Source organism: Falco punctatus, assembly GCF_963210335.1.
Source record: "Falco punctatus genome assembly, chromosome: 12".
Lineage (NCBI taxonomy): Eukaryota > Metazoa > Chordata > Aves > Falconiformes > Falconidae > Falco > Falco punctatus.
In genome coordinates this window covers 29,464,616-29,478,517 of record NC_137592.1, presented here as the reverse complement: position 1 = coordinate 29,478,517, position 13,902 = coordinate 29,464,616, and the positions used below count along the sequence as shown (strand labels likewise).

General features: G+C 44.9%; 1 protein-coding gene across 16 annotated transcripts in view; it reads right to left on the bottom strand.

Moving 5' to 3' along the window:
- CAPN13 (calpain 13) overlaps positions 1-13,902 on the bottom strand; it is a 75,433-nt gene that overhangs the window by 28,055 nt on the left and 33,476 nt on the right. For all 16 annotated transcript variants that reach the window (XR_013931590.1, XR_013931591.1, XR_013931592.1 and 13 more), the window contains 4 exons: positions 7,511-7,580; positions 6,574-6,692; positions 2,679-2,812; positions 705-879 (listed from right to left, as the gene is read on the bottom strand). Coding sequence is in view for 7 of the 16 variants with exons in the window: in XM_080408799.1 (XP_080264925.1) it covers positions 705-879; positions 2,679-2,812; positions 6,574-6,692; positions 7,511-7,580 (498 nt within the window). In the remaining 9 variants the exon portion in view is untranslated. The remainder of the gene's footprint in view (positions 1-704; positions 880-2,678; positions 2,813-6,573; positions 6,693-7,510; positions 7,581-13,902) is intronic.

The following is a 13,902-nucleotide window of genomic DNA, read 5'->3' as shown; positions in this document are numbered from 1 at the left end:
GCAGGCCAGTACATTTAACAAAACTAAAGATCTTCACGTATTTCCAAGGTCTTCAATGTTCCAGGGCTGCTGCAACTGCAGAACAACCTAGACTGGATCACTGTCAGAACTTCCCTGCCACCCACAGCTCAGTGCCAGCCATCTGAGCTGAGGGGCTAGTCCTTGGCTTGTTTGCAACAGCTGAGCTTCGTGTCCCAACAAACCAGGCACTACAGCAGCTATGTCACACACTTTGCAGTCTCCCCTGACATGCTGTAAGGGAAGCTTTAGCAAACTTTTAGCAAGATACTTTCTGACATCACAAAGCCTTTTGCAAGTTCCCAGCATTAACACCAGTAGCCTGCGAATCACAATGCGATAATAGCATCCTCTCACAGAAGAGAGGTGCCTTTTGGTCTTGCTAGAGTCAATCACAAAGCTGTAAGGCCAAAATCAGCCCTGCTGTGAGAGGATACCACTCTATAGCTGTGGAATCATCCAGGAGAGAAGCCACAGACCCGTCTCTGACAGACCAATCCATCTACCTGAAAGCCTTTACATTCCTGACTGCATAACCTTAACTACTTTCTGCTGCCAAATCTCTTCAGGCATCCATAAACTATAACTATTGCACAGAGAGATTACGGACTTCCTTTTTCACTCAGAACAACCTTATTGCAAACACAGTAAGCCAAGAAAGGCAGGCTACTGGCCCTATGACTCACCTGGCCTGAGGTGCTACACCCCATCAGGCACTGAGATTTGTCAGCTGCTTTCAATATCTCCTCCAGATCAGGAGGGGGATCCTTCAATGAAAACTGCATTTGGACTCCACCTGTGAGGTCTACTAAAGCATCAGAAATGTAGCCTCCATGCAAGTTCTGGTAGGAGCCCTGCAATCTGGGGGGGGAAAAAAAAAAAAAAGAAAAAAAATGTTAATTATTCCTTGCACTATGTTTTAATAAAGAACGTACAATGATGGCTTCCAAAATGGACATGGGGGGACCCTGGGGTGTGCAGACACTGGGGAGAGGCAATGAAAGGAAACATGATTGAAACACATGGCCAGACACAACACATGCCCTGCGGAATGATGAGGCAAAGAGGTATTTTTCCTACATATCCACCCACATCAGAGGCAGCTGTCTAGAGTCATTTACAGACAATGGAAAATAATAAGGTGTATCTCAGGCCAACGCAGACATTTTAGGGAGCTGAGCTGCATCTCATCTTGAAGTATCCAGTTTCCTTCTTCTGAACAGGAAGGGAGCCAAGGGTGCCTAGTTCAAATGGGTATTTCAGATCAAATGGAGCTGAACTGTTATTCTCTCCATCAGATTTTGTCACGACTCTTCACAAAAATGTTCGGTATCCCTTTTGTAGATGAGAAATAGGAAGAAAAGAGAGGTGAAAGTATCTGTCCATGTTCCCAAGGCAAGACAGCACCGTTCCCAGTTCACTCTGCTAGACTGCAATAATAGGATAATAATATAATATTGCCAACACAGTCCTTGTTGTTTTTATCATGTGCTTTTTATTGGGACAGCAAATAAGCTGGAACATGGTGTACTTACAACAGGTAGAGCATGCTGTTAAACCCCACCATACACACTGTATTTAATGAATGTAATCAAATGAAGTCTGCAGCTAATTATATTTTGAAGGGTTGTCCTTGTCCTACACTGATGAAAAGAATTTGTCATGGGCACTGGGGAAAAACTTCTCAAATTGGAATCTCATAAACAGCATCGCTTGCAACTTTAATTTAATAGAGGTTTGGTTTGCTTTGTAATTAAAATCTTATGCAGCAAATTGATACTGAATCCTGAGTCAACTTTTCTGAGATAACTCAGGGCAAAATGCATCTTATTCCTGAGTCACTCAGATGCTGCTTTAACATTTGCTTATTCCTGACCAAATGTGCCAAAATAATGAGCTCTCTTCTTCGGTTCCTCTCTCTCTACTGCATTGCAAATGTTATCCAGCTTGATGTAGGGTATGTGTACCAAGTTCCAGCCCTTTGTATTACCCCTAGCACAGGAATTTCTCTTCAGTGTATTTAATAATGGGCTATGTTACAGATGCTAGAGGACCACACTCTGATCCCTTTGCTCCTCAGAGTATCTTTTTAAAATTATTATCTCTTTATTAAATGTTATTAACCCTGCGGTGCACTGGGGAACTCAGCCAAGTGGCAGAGCTCTCTGTGTGAATTGAGAGGAGCTGACCAGCAACTCACAGAACGCATGTGTCGTGCTTGCTGGGCATGCTCTTCAGTTACGCTTCCTTTCATTGCCCTCTCCAAATATCTGCACGATCTCTCATCGGTAACTGTAAACAGAGGTAATCCCTGCTTAGAATCTGCAGTTTTAAACAGAGGCAAATACAGAAAGGAAAACAAGGAAGTTTGCTTAAAGCAAGGAGATGCCCAGCTCCTTTCGTCTCACCAGCCATTGCCCTGTTCATTTTAGTTCTCGGGCGTCACATCCCAGAGTAGGACTGGGTACATTTAGGTCTTCAGCCTGAGACCAACATCTCCAGGTTTTGCTGGCCCTGTGGCCACACAGTTCCTTGCATAAGCACAGTACAACATATATAGCTGTTAGCCTGAACTCCTCCTGGTATGCTTTGGGCTGAGGATGAAACCACTCGTAGAAAGCAATCAACGCTGGGTAGAAGAATAGACCAGGTGTATTTACTTGGCATATGCTTTTTCCAGCAAGGATGGCCAGAATTCATTTGATGTTCGAGGGTGTACAGACAGGTATCTTCCGTTTAGGAATGGCAACCGGTCATCTATCACTACATCCACCCAGTCTCCATATTGCCAGAACTGGAAATAAAAAATAAAATAAAATAAAATTTTTTTTTAAAAAAAAAGGAACAGAAAAGAATGAACTTCTTTTAAGAGCTAATATTCATGCCAAGCAACAGCTTCCTGAAATAGCGCAGGAATTAGTCTAAAGCATGGATACGTGCAAGTTCTCCCCTGAACTGCTCCAGGCTAATGGTCCATCTACATTGTTAAAAAAACTACCAAGTGACTGGATTTCCCGGTGTCAGGGGGAGTCATCTGGGAATATAAATAGTCCTGCTATCAGTGGGAGGAGAGACTCAACATGAGAAATATGCTAATATTCTTAGGCAATAGCAAGCATTCAAGATGATAAAGAACAATCACGCGGATGGTTCAGTAAGCCTCACTCCTCAGCTGCACTTGGATTTTCCCCTGCAGCACAGCTCTTGGCCAGAGAGCCTCTGTCAAGATCCAGTCTCTAGATTTTCTTTCCTCTTTGTTTCAATTAAGAATCTGATGTGCTGTCATGGACAGGAACAGTGTAGTGACTAAAGACTGTTTTGAGGTGTTATCTATCTCCCTGATAGATGAGGAGATCACAGGCAGTCTCTCCAGCGTGTGGACAGAGCAGGTGTTTCTCCAGCTGATGAAACCTTTCAAGGGAGAAGATAGGGGAAGAGAACTGTGGGGATGAACTAAAGGAGCCATTTCCAGAGTCATTAGCAGATTAATGTAGCTTAGCATGATTCGCAATCATAAGAGGCCAAGCTCTTATTTGCAGTAATGCTAAGGACTCCAGTGGAAGTATGCCAGCAATAGATTTAGTCTAGCATGATTTTATTTCAACAGCTTTGGTCAATGAAAAAAAAAACAAAACCCAAACCAAATGAGCTGTTCTGTTAGAAAAGCAGAAGACCAGATCTGCCCAGCAGCAAAGCAGCTTACGGTCTGCTAAGCTGAAAGCAGGCTTGATCCTACTTACTTTCTGCCTCACCCCAGCCGCTCACTTCCTACATTAGTGGCAGCAGGAGGTGGCAGGGTTGGACTTTCCAAACTTAAGCTGCAGGAGTGGTTTGAGTCTTCCTGCTTGATTTTGGCAGGATGGAGTTTGAGGAAAAGCCTGCCACTGGCTGTCTCTGCCTGAAAGGGAGACAGACAAGAAGACAGTCCAAAGGGAACTGTCTTTTTGGTCAACTAATGTGCCCTCCTGTCACCTGTCAACACCTGGCAGCAGAATTCCATAGAGAAAAGGTGTGACATCCAACACACTTCCCCACGGTGCTTCATGTGCAAACACAACAGGTAAACAAGGAGATTAATGAAATCCAAACCCACTGAGTGACATTTTTCCAAAAGCCAAGTTCCTTGGCCATCTTTGGTAGGGAGCTCAAGCTTAGAGACCTTCTGAATGCAGCATTGTATTTTTCTTCAGCTGGTTAAAGAGAACTGCTTTGTCCTGACTGCCTCAGACTTCCAGGTCGTGGTCTCATCTGAGCTCCACAAAGAGAGGAAAAGTCGCAATGGGAATAAGAAACTTCATGAAAGCCCTAGAATGCTCTGGAAGTGCAAGTGGTAAAGGAGAAACCCGTCTCCCATATGCCTTCAGAGAGGGCCAATTCCTTTGCTTTTTGGTTTGAAAATCTGGCTTTGTGAAATTTCTTTATACCCCCAGGACTTAAAGTACTGCAGCTGGGAACATGACAGTAAATGAAAGAAAATAACCCTATTTAGGCAGGCTGCAAAGAGGGAAGTTCTTTGCTCCCACGTTTGTGGTGAGCTTTTTAAATCAAGACTTCAATTTCCTGGGCTTATAAGAGGAGGAAAAAGAAATGGGCAGCTGCAAGATGACAACAACATGCCTAGAGTGCTGCTGGTCAGAGGAGGAATACTGTGTGGTTATTTTGCCTTCTTCCCCCCATCTTGACAGGGATCTTCGTGAAATCCAGTTCTGGAACTGAGCAAGGTAAAAATCCCACGCCTTTCAACCACTCTCTTCTGTGTGGTGTTAGAAGGCACCTTTGGGATGTGTCCTGAAATGGAGGCCTTGACTTCAGCTGACCTTTAAAGATTTAAGCAGTTTCTTCCTGAGAGAGGGACTTTAACACTCAGGGCAGATCCATCCTGCTTTGAGCTGATGCGCTGTGCCAACCCCCCCTATATTCCCTGCAGAATATTTCCGTTTGTTTCCCAGCTGAGCTGCTGCTGTTCATTATCACAAAGCATAGCACACCCTGCCTCACAGGCATCAGTTTCTGTGGCAGAGAAAGTGATTCCTGTACAAACACAGGACTAACTTAATGCCTAGTGAAATAACATCATTGTAATTATTCCCTAGATAAAAATGTCACCCATCTCAACTACAGCTGATGAAGTGCATAACACCCTTAACTCTTGCAGCTGAACAGCCAGTGTTGTGTAGGAAGGCTGGAGCAGCCCTTTGTATTCCTGAGAGGTAATATGCTCCAGATCCAAAAAGGTGAAAAAAAGTTATAAACTAAAATTTTTATATTAGTATGTGATATGCCTTGTTTGTGATTCTTCACTGAACTGAGGACTGGTGACTTAGCCTGTGGATGGCAGTAAAATATTTTTGATGGAATAATTGAAAGGCACTGCCGAGAAGCATTTCCATTCAGAGAAGCTTTCTCAGGGGTTTACTGCTCAAGGAAAGCCAGAAACAGTTGCATTGATTTGCAGATGAGATGACAGGGAAAACATTTTCAAATACCGTAAGGTATTTATACTGCTTAAGATTTAAGGATTGCTCCTAACTAATCTTTTCAAAGCTCTCATGAAAGACAATCTAGCTTGCATCCTTTCAAAGTGTTTTAAGCAGACTGGTGTCCTTTCAGCTGATTTATCTCATACAGTGCACCTCTGCATGCTGGAAATGGGCCAAGACAGAAACATCTGGTATTCCAAAGAGCAAAGGAACAGAGCAAAATTTAGACTGCCTGCAAGATAATCCTCCTGGTGCTGCTCCACGAGAGCTCCAGGAGGTCAAAGAAGTCTCATTGCCAGAGCTCTTTGCTTGATATTGAACCGCATATAACAAAACAGATATGTGAAAAAAAAAAAAGAGATGATGAATGGCCGAGTATATACTGATTCCCTCTATATCCAATTTAGCTTCTGGAGCTTAATGGTACTGCAAGTGCTTCTAATCCCACAAGATATGCGGTCGACTCAGACACAAGGAAGCAGGGCATGCCAGTCACTATCCCAGTCACCTTCTTGTGAGATTCAGAGAATTTCAAGAGTTGGTAGAAAGTGAGATTTACTAAAAACACTTGCTCCTCTTCCCAAAACAAATCTCTTTTCAAAATATCAAAAGCCTGTTCCTCTGATCTGCCTCAAGGATTTGTAATTTCAAGCCATTTCCATGAGCTAAAAGGGCAAGGTGAAGTATATCGGGAAACAGAAAATTAATCCAAATAGATAAAGAACACAAGTGTGCTGACAGCCATAACAAACTGTCCAAATCAAAGCAGACACCAGAATGCCATCTAAAACACACATGTACACAAATCTGTCTAACAGCTGGTATATGTGTACCTCTGGAGTCTCAGAACTTTCAGAAACTTTCAGAAAAGGGCTTCATATTCCCTGGAGTGTGATTGCACCAACTGGAGCATAAGGAATCACTTGAAAATTTGGGATTTTCTGCAAAATTCCAAACTGAGAGTCAACGCTGAAGAGCCAAAGCATTCCATAATGTCGAGATCTGGGACTGCAGTTTGAAACGCTGTGTAACCCAGCCAAGCCCAAGCAGTACCAAGACATCAGGGAATACATACCCGGAAGTGAAAAATCCCAGCATAATCTTCCTGGAATCCTTGGTCCCTTGGTAAAACATTTTCCACAAATTGCTTCCGCAGTGTCAGGGAGCCCAGGGCAGCCAGCATCCAGCAGTCACCTTGAAGGAAGGGAGAATCCAATGTATTCAGTCACTCACTGTTGTGGATCATAACTAACTCTTTAGAAGAGTGGACTTCCACATCTAAGAACCAGCTTGTTTAAAGAAACAAATATTCTTCTCTCTCCCTTTCCTCCCCCGAAACACTGAACCACTACCCAGTATTCACCAGCAATGTCCTTTGTCAACCCTGATGCCACCCAGCCATCCTTTTCTACTTTCATGCTCCTATCATTTGTGGTTATGGAGAGACTTGCAGTCTAGAACATGGTTTAGGAAATCTTCAAACCTCTCAGTGGGGTGAGAAATGGGAAGACCTATGGCCTGGAGAAGACTGAGAGGGGATCTTAGTAATGCATACAAATATTTTAAAGGCGAGTGTCAGGAGGATGGGGCCAGGCTCTTTTCAGTGATGCGCAGCAACAGGACAAGGAGCAATGGGCACAAACCGCAACACAGGAATTTCCATCTGAGTACAAGGAAGAACTTCTTTACTGTGAGGATGACAGAAAGAGCACTGGGACAGGCTGCCTGGAGAGGCTGTGGACTTTCCTTTTCTGGAGACATTTAAAACTTGCCTGGACATGATTCTGTGCAACCTGCTCTAGAGGAACCTGCTTTAGCAGGGGGTCGTACTAGATGGTCTCCAGAGGTCTTTTCCAACCCTGACCATTCTGTGACTTGTATGAGTCTGGATTGATCTGCACTAATTGTTTACTGCAGCTACCACAGTCCACATCTTCCTCCAAGAACACAACAAAGCAATCACAGGTTATTGCTTTGTGCCAATCTTTTCCAAAACAGGAACGTGACCTTACCTATTTCTCCTTGCATGATATCAAATCTGCTAACTCCATCCATGATCAAACAAGGATTTCTCAGAAGTTCCTGGAGGGAAGAAATCGCAAAGAGCAGTGTGAGTACCCAGCCTTTGCCAGCAGTGTGTTCCTGCTCCTTGAAGACCCTTGCTTGCCTACCTTTTCCACAGCTTAAAACTATTTCTTTTGAGCCCTGAAGTTTTGTTACCTGATGCCAAAATAACAGAGGAGATACTTGGGTATCTCTTCTTCACTGTACTGAGCTATTCCTAGGGATGGAAACTTCTGGCTGGGTGCTTACTGAGTTTTCATTTGGCTTCCTCTAATGCTACCAACACCTTTCAGAGAGGGCTTTAAGCCTGGCTGCAAAATCATGCAGGCACCTGGGGGACAGCAGGACAGAGACACAGAGGTTTCCAAGCAAAGTGGAGCAGGGCCTGTATTTCAGCTCAGCACTGGGTCTAGGAATGTTTTACTCTGAGCCTTTTCTGTTTCCATGCAGGACTAATGCAGATCAGCCTGGGCTGCTTTTCATCACTCCAGTGAGGAAGCTGTAGAAAGAGAGCTTAGTCTCTGGCTGCAAAATCCCATAGGTCTGGCTGACTTTTTTTAATTCAGGGAGAATTTTCCTGGCATTCCTGGAATGTCTTGCTTGGGCAGTGAAGGGGGAAACACTTCAGAGCTTGGCTTTGCACACAGAAACGTGAATCATTCTCCCACCTGTTTCTGCTATTGGTTTGGGATATCTGAGCGCTAAGGTAGGAATGGCCTGAGCATCCCCTGTGAGTAACCCTTGGCACACACCAACTGGGTAAGGCTCTGTTTTGAAAGAGCAATCGGCCTTAAATAGGAGAGTCACTGCACACCTAAGAAAATGAAGAGATGAAAGTGAAAAAAACATTTGAGTAAGCAAAACAATACAGCAGCTCTTCCTTAAGCAGGCCCTGGCATTTTTTCTCCCCAATTGATTTGACATGCTGCGCAAAAAATGAGACCAGCACACAAAGTGACTCGTGACTCACACAGTTGCATGAGCTAAGCATTAGCAAATGCTGTCAGTTTTCTGGAGTGGCTTCACAATGATCAAACCCCTCTAAGAAGTTTCCCTGTCAAGAGAAGATGCAATGCAACATTGCTGCTCCAGGCTGGCATGACAGATCATGCTCCCACAGCACCACTGACACAGGGGAAAGCAGCCTGGGTACGCATCTTCCTTGACAGATGCTTTCATGCAGCCGTCTACACCTATGCCAGGACTTCAGGGATTTGCCGTAAGGAATTACCCATAGCATGGGAGCAGGCTTAAGAAGTCGTGGTCACCAGCAGCAGCAGTTGGTCATCATACAGGGAAGCGGCAGTGTTCAGCCCTTCTCCCTTTCCCTCTACATCTGCCTATCTTCTCCCTGCCTCTATTTCCCTGAATTCAAAACATTAAACAGTAAATTGCATGACAAGTGTCTGGACTTGGCCTTTTCCTTTGTGTGTCTGACTTGCCAGTAGTCATCAAAAAAACCCAACAGCATAAAGGAATGGCTACTTTTGTTCCCCCAACATTTCTGAGGCTGTTGAAGTGTTAGCTGCCCCAGACAGGGTGATTTGGCTCTGATGAGTGTGCTATAGTGCATAGCTGCCATGGGGGTAACCGCTGTATAGAAACAAAAGCCTGAAACTAATGGGAAGGCAGTCGTGTCTCTTATGAGGTTCCCAAGGAAAAGACTGATGCTCTGCTCTGTGCTGGGACAATAAAGCTCTTAAGTGCACTGTGGATCCTGCTAGCCTGTTACAGAGACTGGCTGAAAAGTCAGCCCATTAGATGCTGCAGCAGATACCCTATTGCCCACCAAGACGTTTGACTCCTCAGTAAGCAAACAGGGATGACCCGAGTCGTTAAACAGGTTCCTTGCTGAGGGGAACCAGTAATTTTGCCTAAAACCAGAAGAGACATGATCTGAAGTCAGCCTCAACCAACATGTGTTGACTGCGGATACAGACCATTTTGTGGCTGTCAGAGAGAACAAAAGCTGAAGTCAAATCTCTCCCTGTAATCCCCACCCACAACACATTAAACTCTGCTTCCAGGGGGGTGTACTCCCCACAGATTTAGGGGGCAATAACTGGAAAGCAACAGAGTGTGTGACTAGCCATGGAAAAGGGGCCACCCAGCAGCTGTCCCTCTGCAGAAACTGAATGCAGTGGCGAATGCAAGGTGAATTCCCACTGAGCTGACACCAGTGCCACTGGCTGAAAAGGCAGCAGTCCCCCCTGCTGCACGCACTGCTGTCAGAAATGGAGGGGCTGGTTTTAATGAAAGGTTTGTGCTTCCGAGTGTAGCCACCTCTTTGCAGGCTTGAGAAAACCAGGCAGCATGGGCACACTTCAAAAGGATGCACTGCACAGAGCACAGGCTCTTTGTGGAGCGTTTGGGTGTGAGCCAAGGAAGGGCAGGGGACAAGCAGAAGCTGGAGCAAAGGCAAGAGGCAGCAGAAGTGGGGAACTGCAAGATCAGATACTTAGAAGAACTGTGGAAGACCACAGCCCCTGAAGTCAGTAGTGGAATAGCTGTTCCCTTGAATGATGCAGTGGGGAGCCTGAACTAAGTGCAGAGGGTTTCTGAAAGAGCTTAGAGGGCATAATTGTGATGGCTGCAGTGCTTTGGAAATACGGGCCTTCTCAACCAGAAGGCAAGCAATTCTCCAACTAGCTCCTCTTCCTTCAAAGGCAAGAATACAGCAGTCATAAACCACCAGAAACTATCATCTATTATTGCAAAATACAGCTAAGCACATAGTTACTGCTACACAAAACGTGCAAGCCTCACTATTCACTAGTGCTCAAATTGCATGGCAAACAGAGAAACCACAGATTTAACTTTAAGTCTGTCCAGCAGCAGTGCCCTGTTTCACTGAGAAATCATGATCAGGCTTTGTGGCATTTCCCCCAAGACTTTTCAGGTTTAGCTGGAGGGGGAAAGAAGACTGAGCTCAACAAGGCACATGGTCTCTTCTCAGAGTATCTATGAGTTCAGCAGTGAAGGCAACCATATGGGCTGCAAGTCAAGCGCTCTGCCTGAACTCATCCCCCTCAGGACAAAGCTATCATCACTCGCTTTCCCTGGCCTGCTGAAGATTCATTATGTATTCAAAATAAAAGGGAAGTTCAAGTTCAAACCAGTTCATCCTAGATAGAATGGTCTTACCACAGAAGACGTGTCTATCCAAAGGGCGAGATGGAGAATTAATTTGAGAGGTGGAAGGACGGTGCCCTGTACATGCATTTGTCTCTAAATTCCTTTTTATATTTGCTTGGAACTTTAAAAGAAAAACAAGTTCCCAGAGTAAGCTGGAGGTAAGTAGTCTAGACGTAGACCACATGCAGACATGCAAAAGACACAATCAGACATTTCTGTGGAAAATTGGAAGCCTGAGGTGGGATTTCATAGGCAGCATAAGCCAGTCTGACTGCAGGCTGCTGCTCAGTATGGTGGGTCTGCCTGTGGCCACTTTCCCACAAACTTCCCACCAGCCCAGCATCATCCTGAGTGCAGGCGTAAAGCCACAGAGGGTTAAGAGGCAGAAGATGACTCTTTGCAGAGCCACCTCCTGATGAGTTCACCTTAACCCCACAGTAAATCCCAGCTCCACTTCTGTTCCTGCCACACCATGACATCTTTCCCTTTGGTTGCACTTGTGTTGCTCCCCCTGTTCCAGCTACACCTTGACATTTCCTGCCACCATGAGTCATGGTGTTCCCTGTTCAACACACACCAATTAAGAAAAATAAAAAGGCTGCTATTGATTGAAAGCCAAACTCTGTTCTCAGCTGGACAAATCTTAATTCAGCATCACTGCTGTGCTCATAGTGTTGCTCTGAATTAGGAACTTGCAAACACTGTATTGCAGTTCCCTGGGCTGAGGGCACTGCCCAGCTGTGCACTGAGGAGGGATCAGGCACACCACTGTCATACATCCCATAACCCAGGAAACCTCCACAGAAGAACTGACACAGAAATAAACCAGCTGAAGTAAGAAGGGAGGGCAGAACAAAGGGTAAACTGTGCTTGGTCACACCGCAGGTCTGCCTTTTGCAATGACTTGTCTTCGACAGCTTGGAGAGGGAGAGGATAACCAAGCAACCTGAAATTAATGCTCCTCCTGCACACCTCCTCCCACTCTCCATCACTTGGGGACTAAAAGTCTTCCCAGGCTGGAGTCCCTATCCACAGTTTTGTATTTATTAAACCTCGAGGGAATCAGGAATCTGTTTTCTTGAATCTGCCTAATTTTTTTTTTTAAACTCATATTCTGTTTTTCTTTGACATTCTCTTAGATGGGAAAAAACAGGCTAATCTCAAGGGGTTTGCTTGTACCACCAGAACTCAATTCCCTGCTTTACAGCAGAATAACTCAATTCCTAATTGCCTGTTTTCAATACAAACACCTCAGTTGCTTAAAAAAAAAACCCTGCTCTGCTTCAGCTCTCTCTCATAATGGAGAAATGAGTTCCACAGACTCCACACAAGCAGGAAGCCCACAAATGTGAGAGCAAAGTCCTGTTGGAAGACAGACTGGTGTCCTACAACCAGCAGAAACAGAAACCAGCTCAGATTTTACCTGCAACCCGTTTGTGTGGCTCAGTGTAATTGTAAACAGAGGAGGTAAATACAAAGGAGGTAAAGAAGGGAGGTAGCCCTGTCTACCCCAAGCCTTTGACAGACGTTTCCTTACAGGTCTTGAAACCTCCTGCTTGGACCATACAGCACAAGCTGATGTTTTCCAAGTGGCAGGGTGTCACCAGGTATTCCCCTGTGTCCACCACAGCCATATAATCTTGCTAGCTAACTCCCCAACCTGAGAAACAGGGAAGCTGGTGAGTAAGTGGACCACCATAGGAACACTGCCTTCCCCTCAACCCAGGATGCATGCATCCCCCCTCCCCCAACCAGCCATTCCCAAAAATCAACAGAGCTGGGAGATACTATGCAAATAAACCTTCCTCATCTAAAGCCGGTGCAGAAAGACAGACGTAATAAATGGTGACACACTACAGCTTCCTCAGCCCTAAGATACGAACTCCGAAGTCAAGGTCAGATGCAATCAGCTGAGTAGGCAAGAGCTGAGACATTGGCAGCCTGGAAATGCTGTTCCTGTTCAATTACACTGATTGCACGCGCACACTCAAAAATAAGTGAATTGATTTTGATTTTCATTAGGGAGAAATACTGAACATGATCCAAGGGCCTTGTGGCCCCTGGGAAATGCTGAAGTTGTGAACTCCATCATGAACAGCTGGCAAGCAGCGTTGGGTCATGCCAGAAAATGGCCCTAAGGTGACAGACCTGCAGGTAGTGCAGGACAGCACTATCCCTCATCACCACTCACTTGCTTTATTAAAGCAGCTCATGCGACAATCCACATTTATTTTTCCTCTTTTTTTTTTTTTTTTTTTTTTTTTTTTTCGGGGGGGGTTGGGGGGTGTAGGTTTTTCTTCATTTGCCTCTGTGGTAGCAGAGCTAAGATTTTAGGTTAACTTCAAACTGTTGTCTGATTTCTTGCCTGAACAAAATCTGTCTTTTTCTCCCCTCCGGCTACAGACAGGCCAAGGCTGATGCAATAGGAACTCCAGCTCAGCTTATCTGTTTGGAAAGATTTTAACTTCAAAACTATTTTTTTAAAGGGTCCATTTTGATTTAGTCAGTTCCTAGGTTCAAACCCCCTTAATGTTGATGTTCATTCCTGGAAATTTCTGGGAATTAAATATAATCCAAATAAAAAAACAGTATCCAAACAGCAGTGCAGAATCATGATAGGTACTCTGCTCCTGAAAGATAGTTAAATTTGCTTTTGGAAGGGATGAAAAAATGTGAGCAAGCCTTTTTGCAAAGTTACTGAATCAAATGACAAATCACTATTCACAGCAAACAAGCATTGGCTCAAAGCGTATCATTTTCCCCAATGCTTTTTAGGTAAGTGCAGTAGCATGGTTCTGAGTCTCTGCTAAGGGAACCCGGTATATTCCTTGCTCAAGTTCACACTAAAGCAGCCTCTTTTGGTGGCTTCTATCCAAGGAGTTCTTTTAGACTCTACTCTTCCCTTCCCCTGACACATGAGACAAATACCCAAGCAGTCCATGCCCTGACGCTCCAAACAGACTGTGATGATGCAGAGGAAACCCATGATGGCTATTTTTTCAGACAGTCCTTTCGCCACACACCCTCCTACAAGTCACGTCAGAGGCACTCAGGGATTTCTCTCATGCTGATCCTCAAACCTCTGCTAGCCACTTTGCAGCTTTTCCCTGTCTTCTGGTTTTCCCATGCAGACGTCAGTCTACGTTAAACTCTCGCTCAGCAACCCCTCACTCTATAAGGGAGCTACAGGGTCCCCAAGAGACAA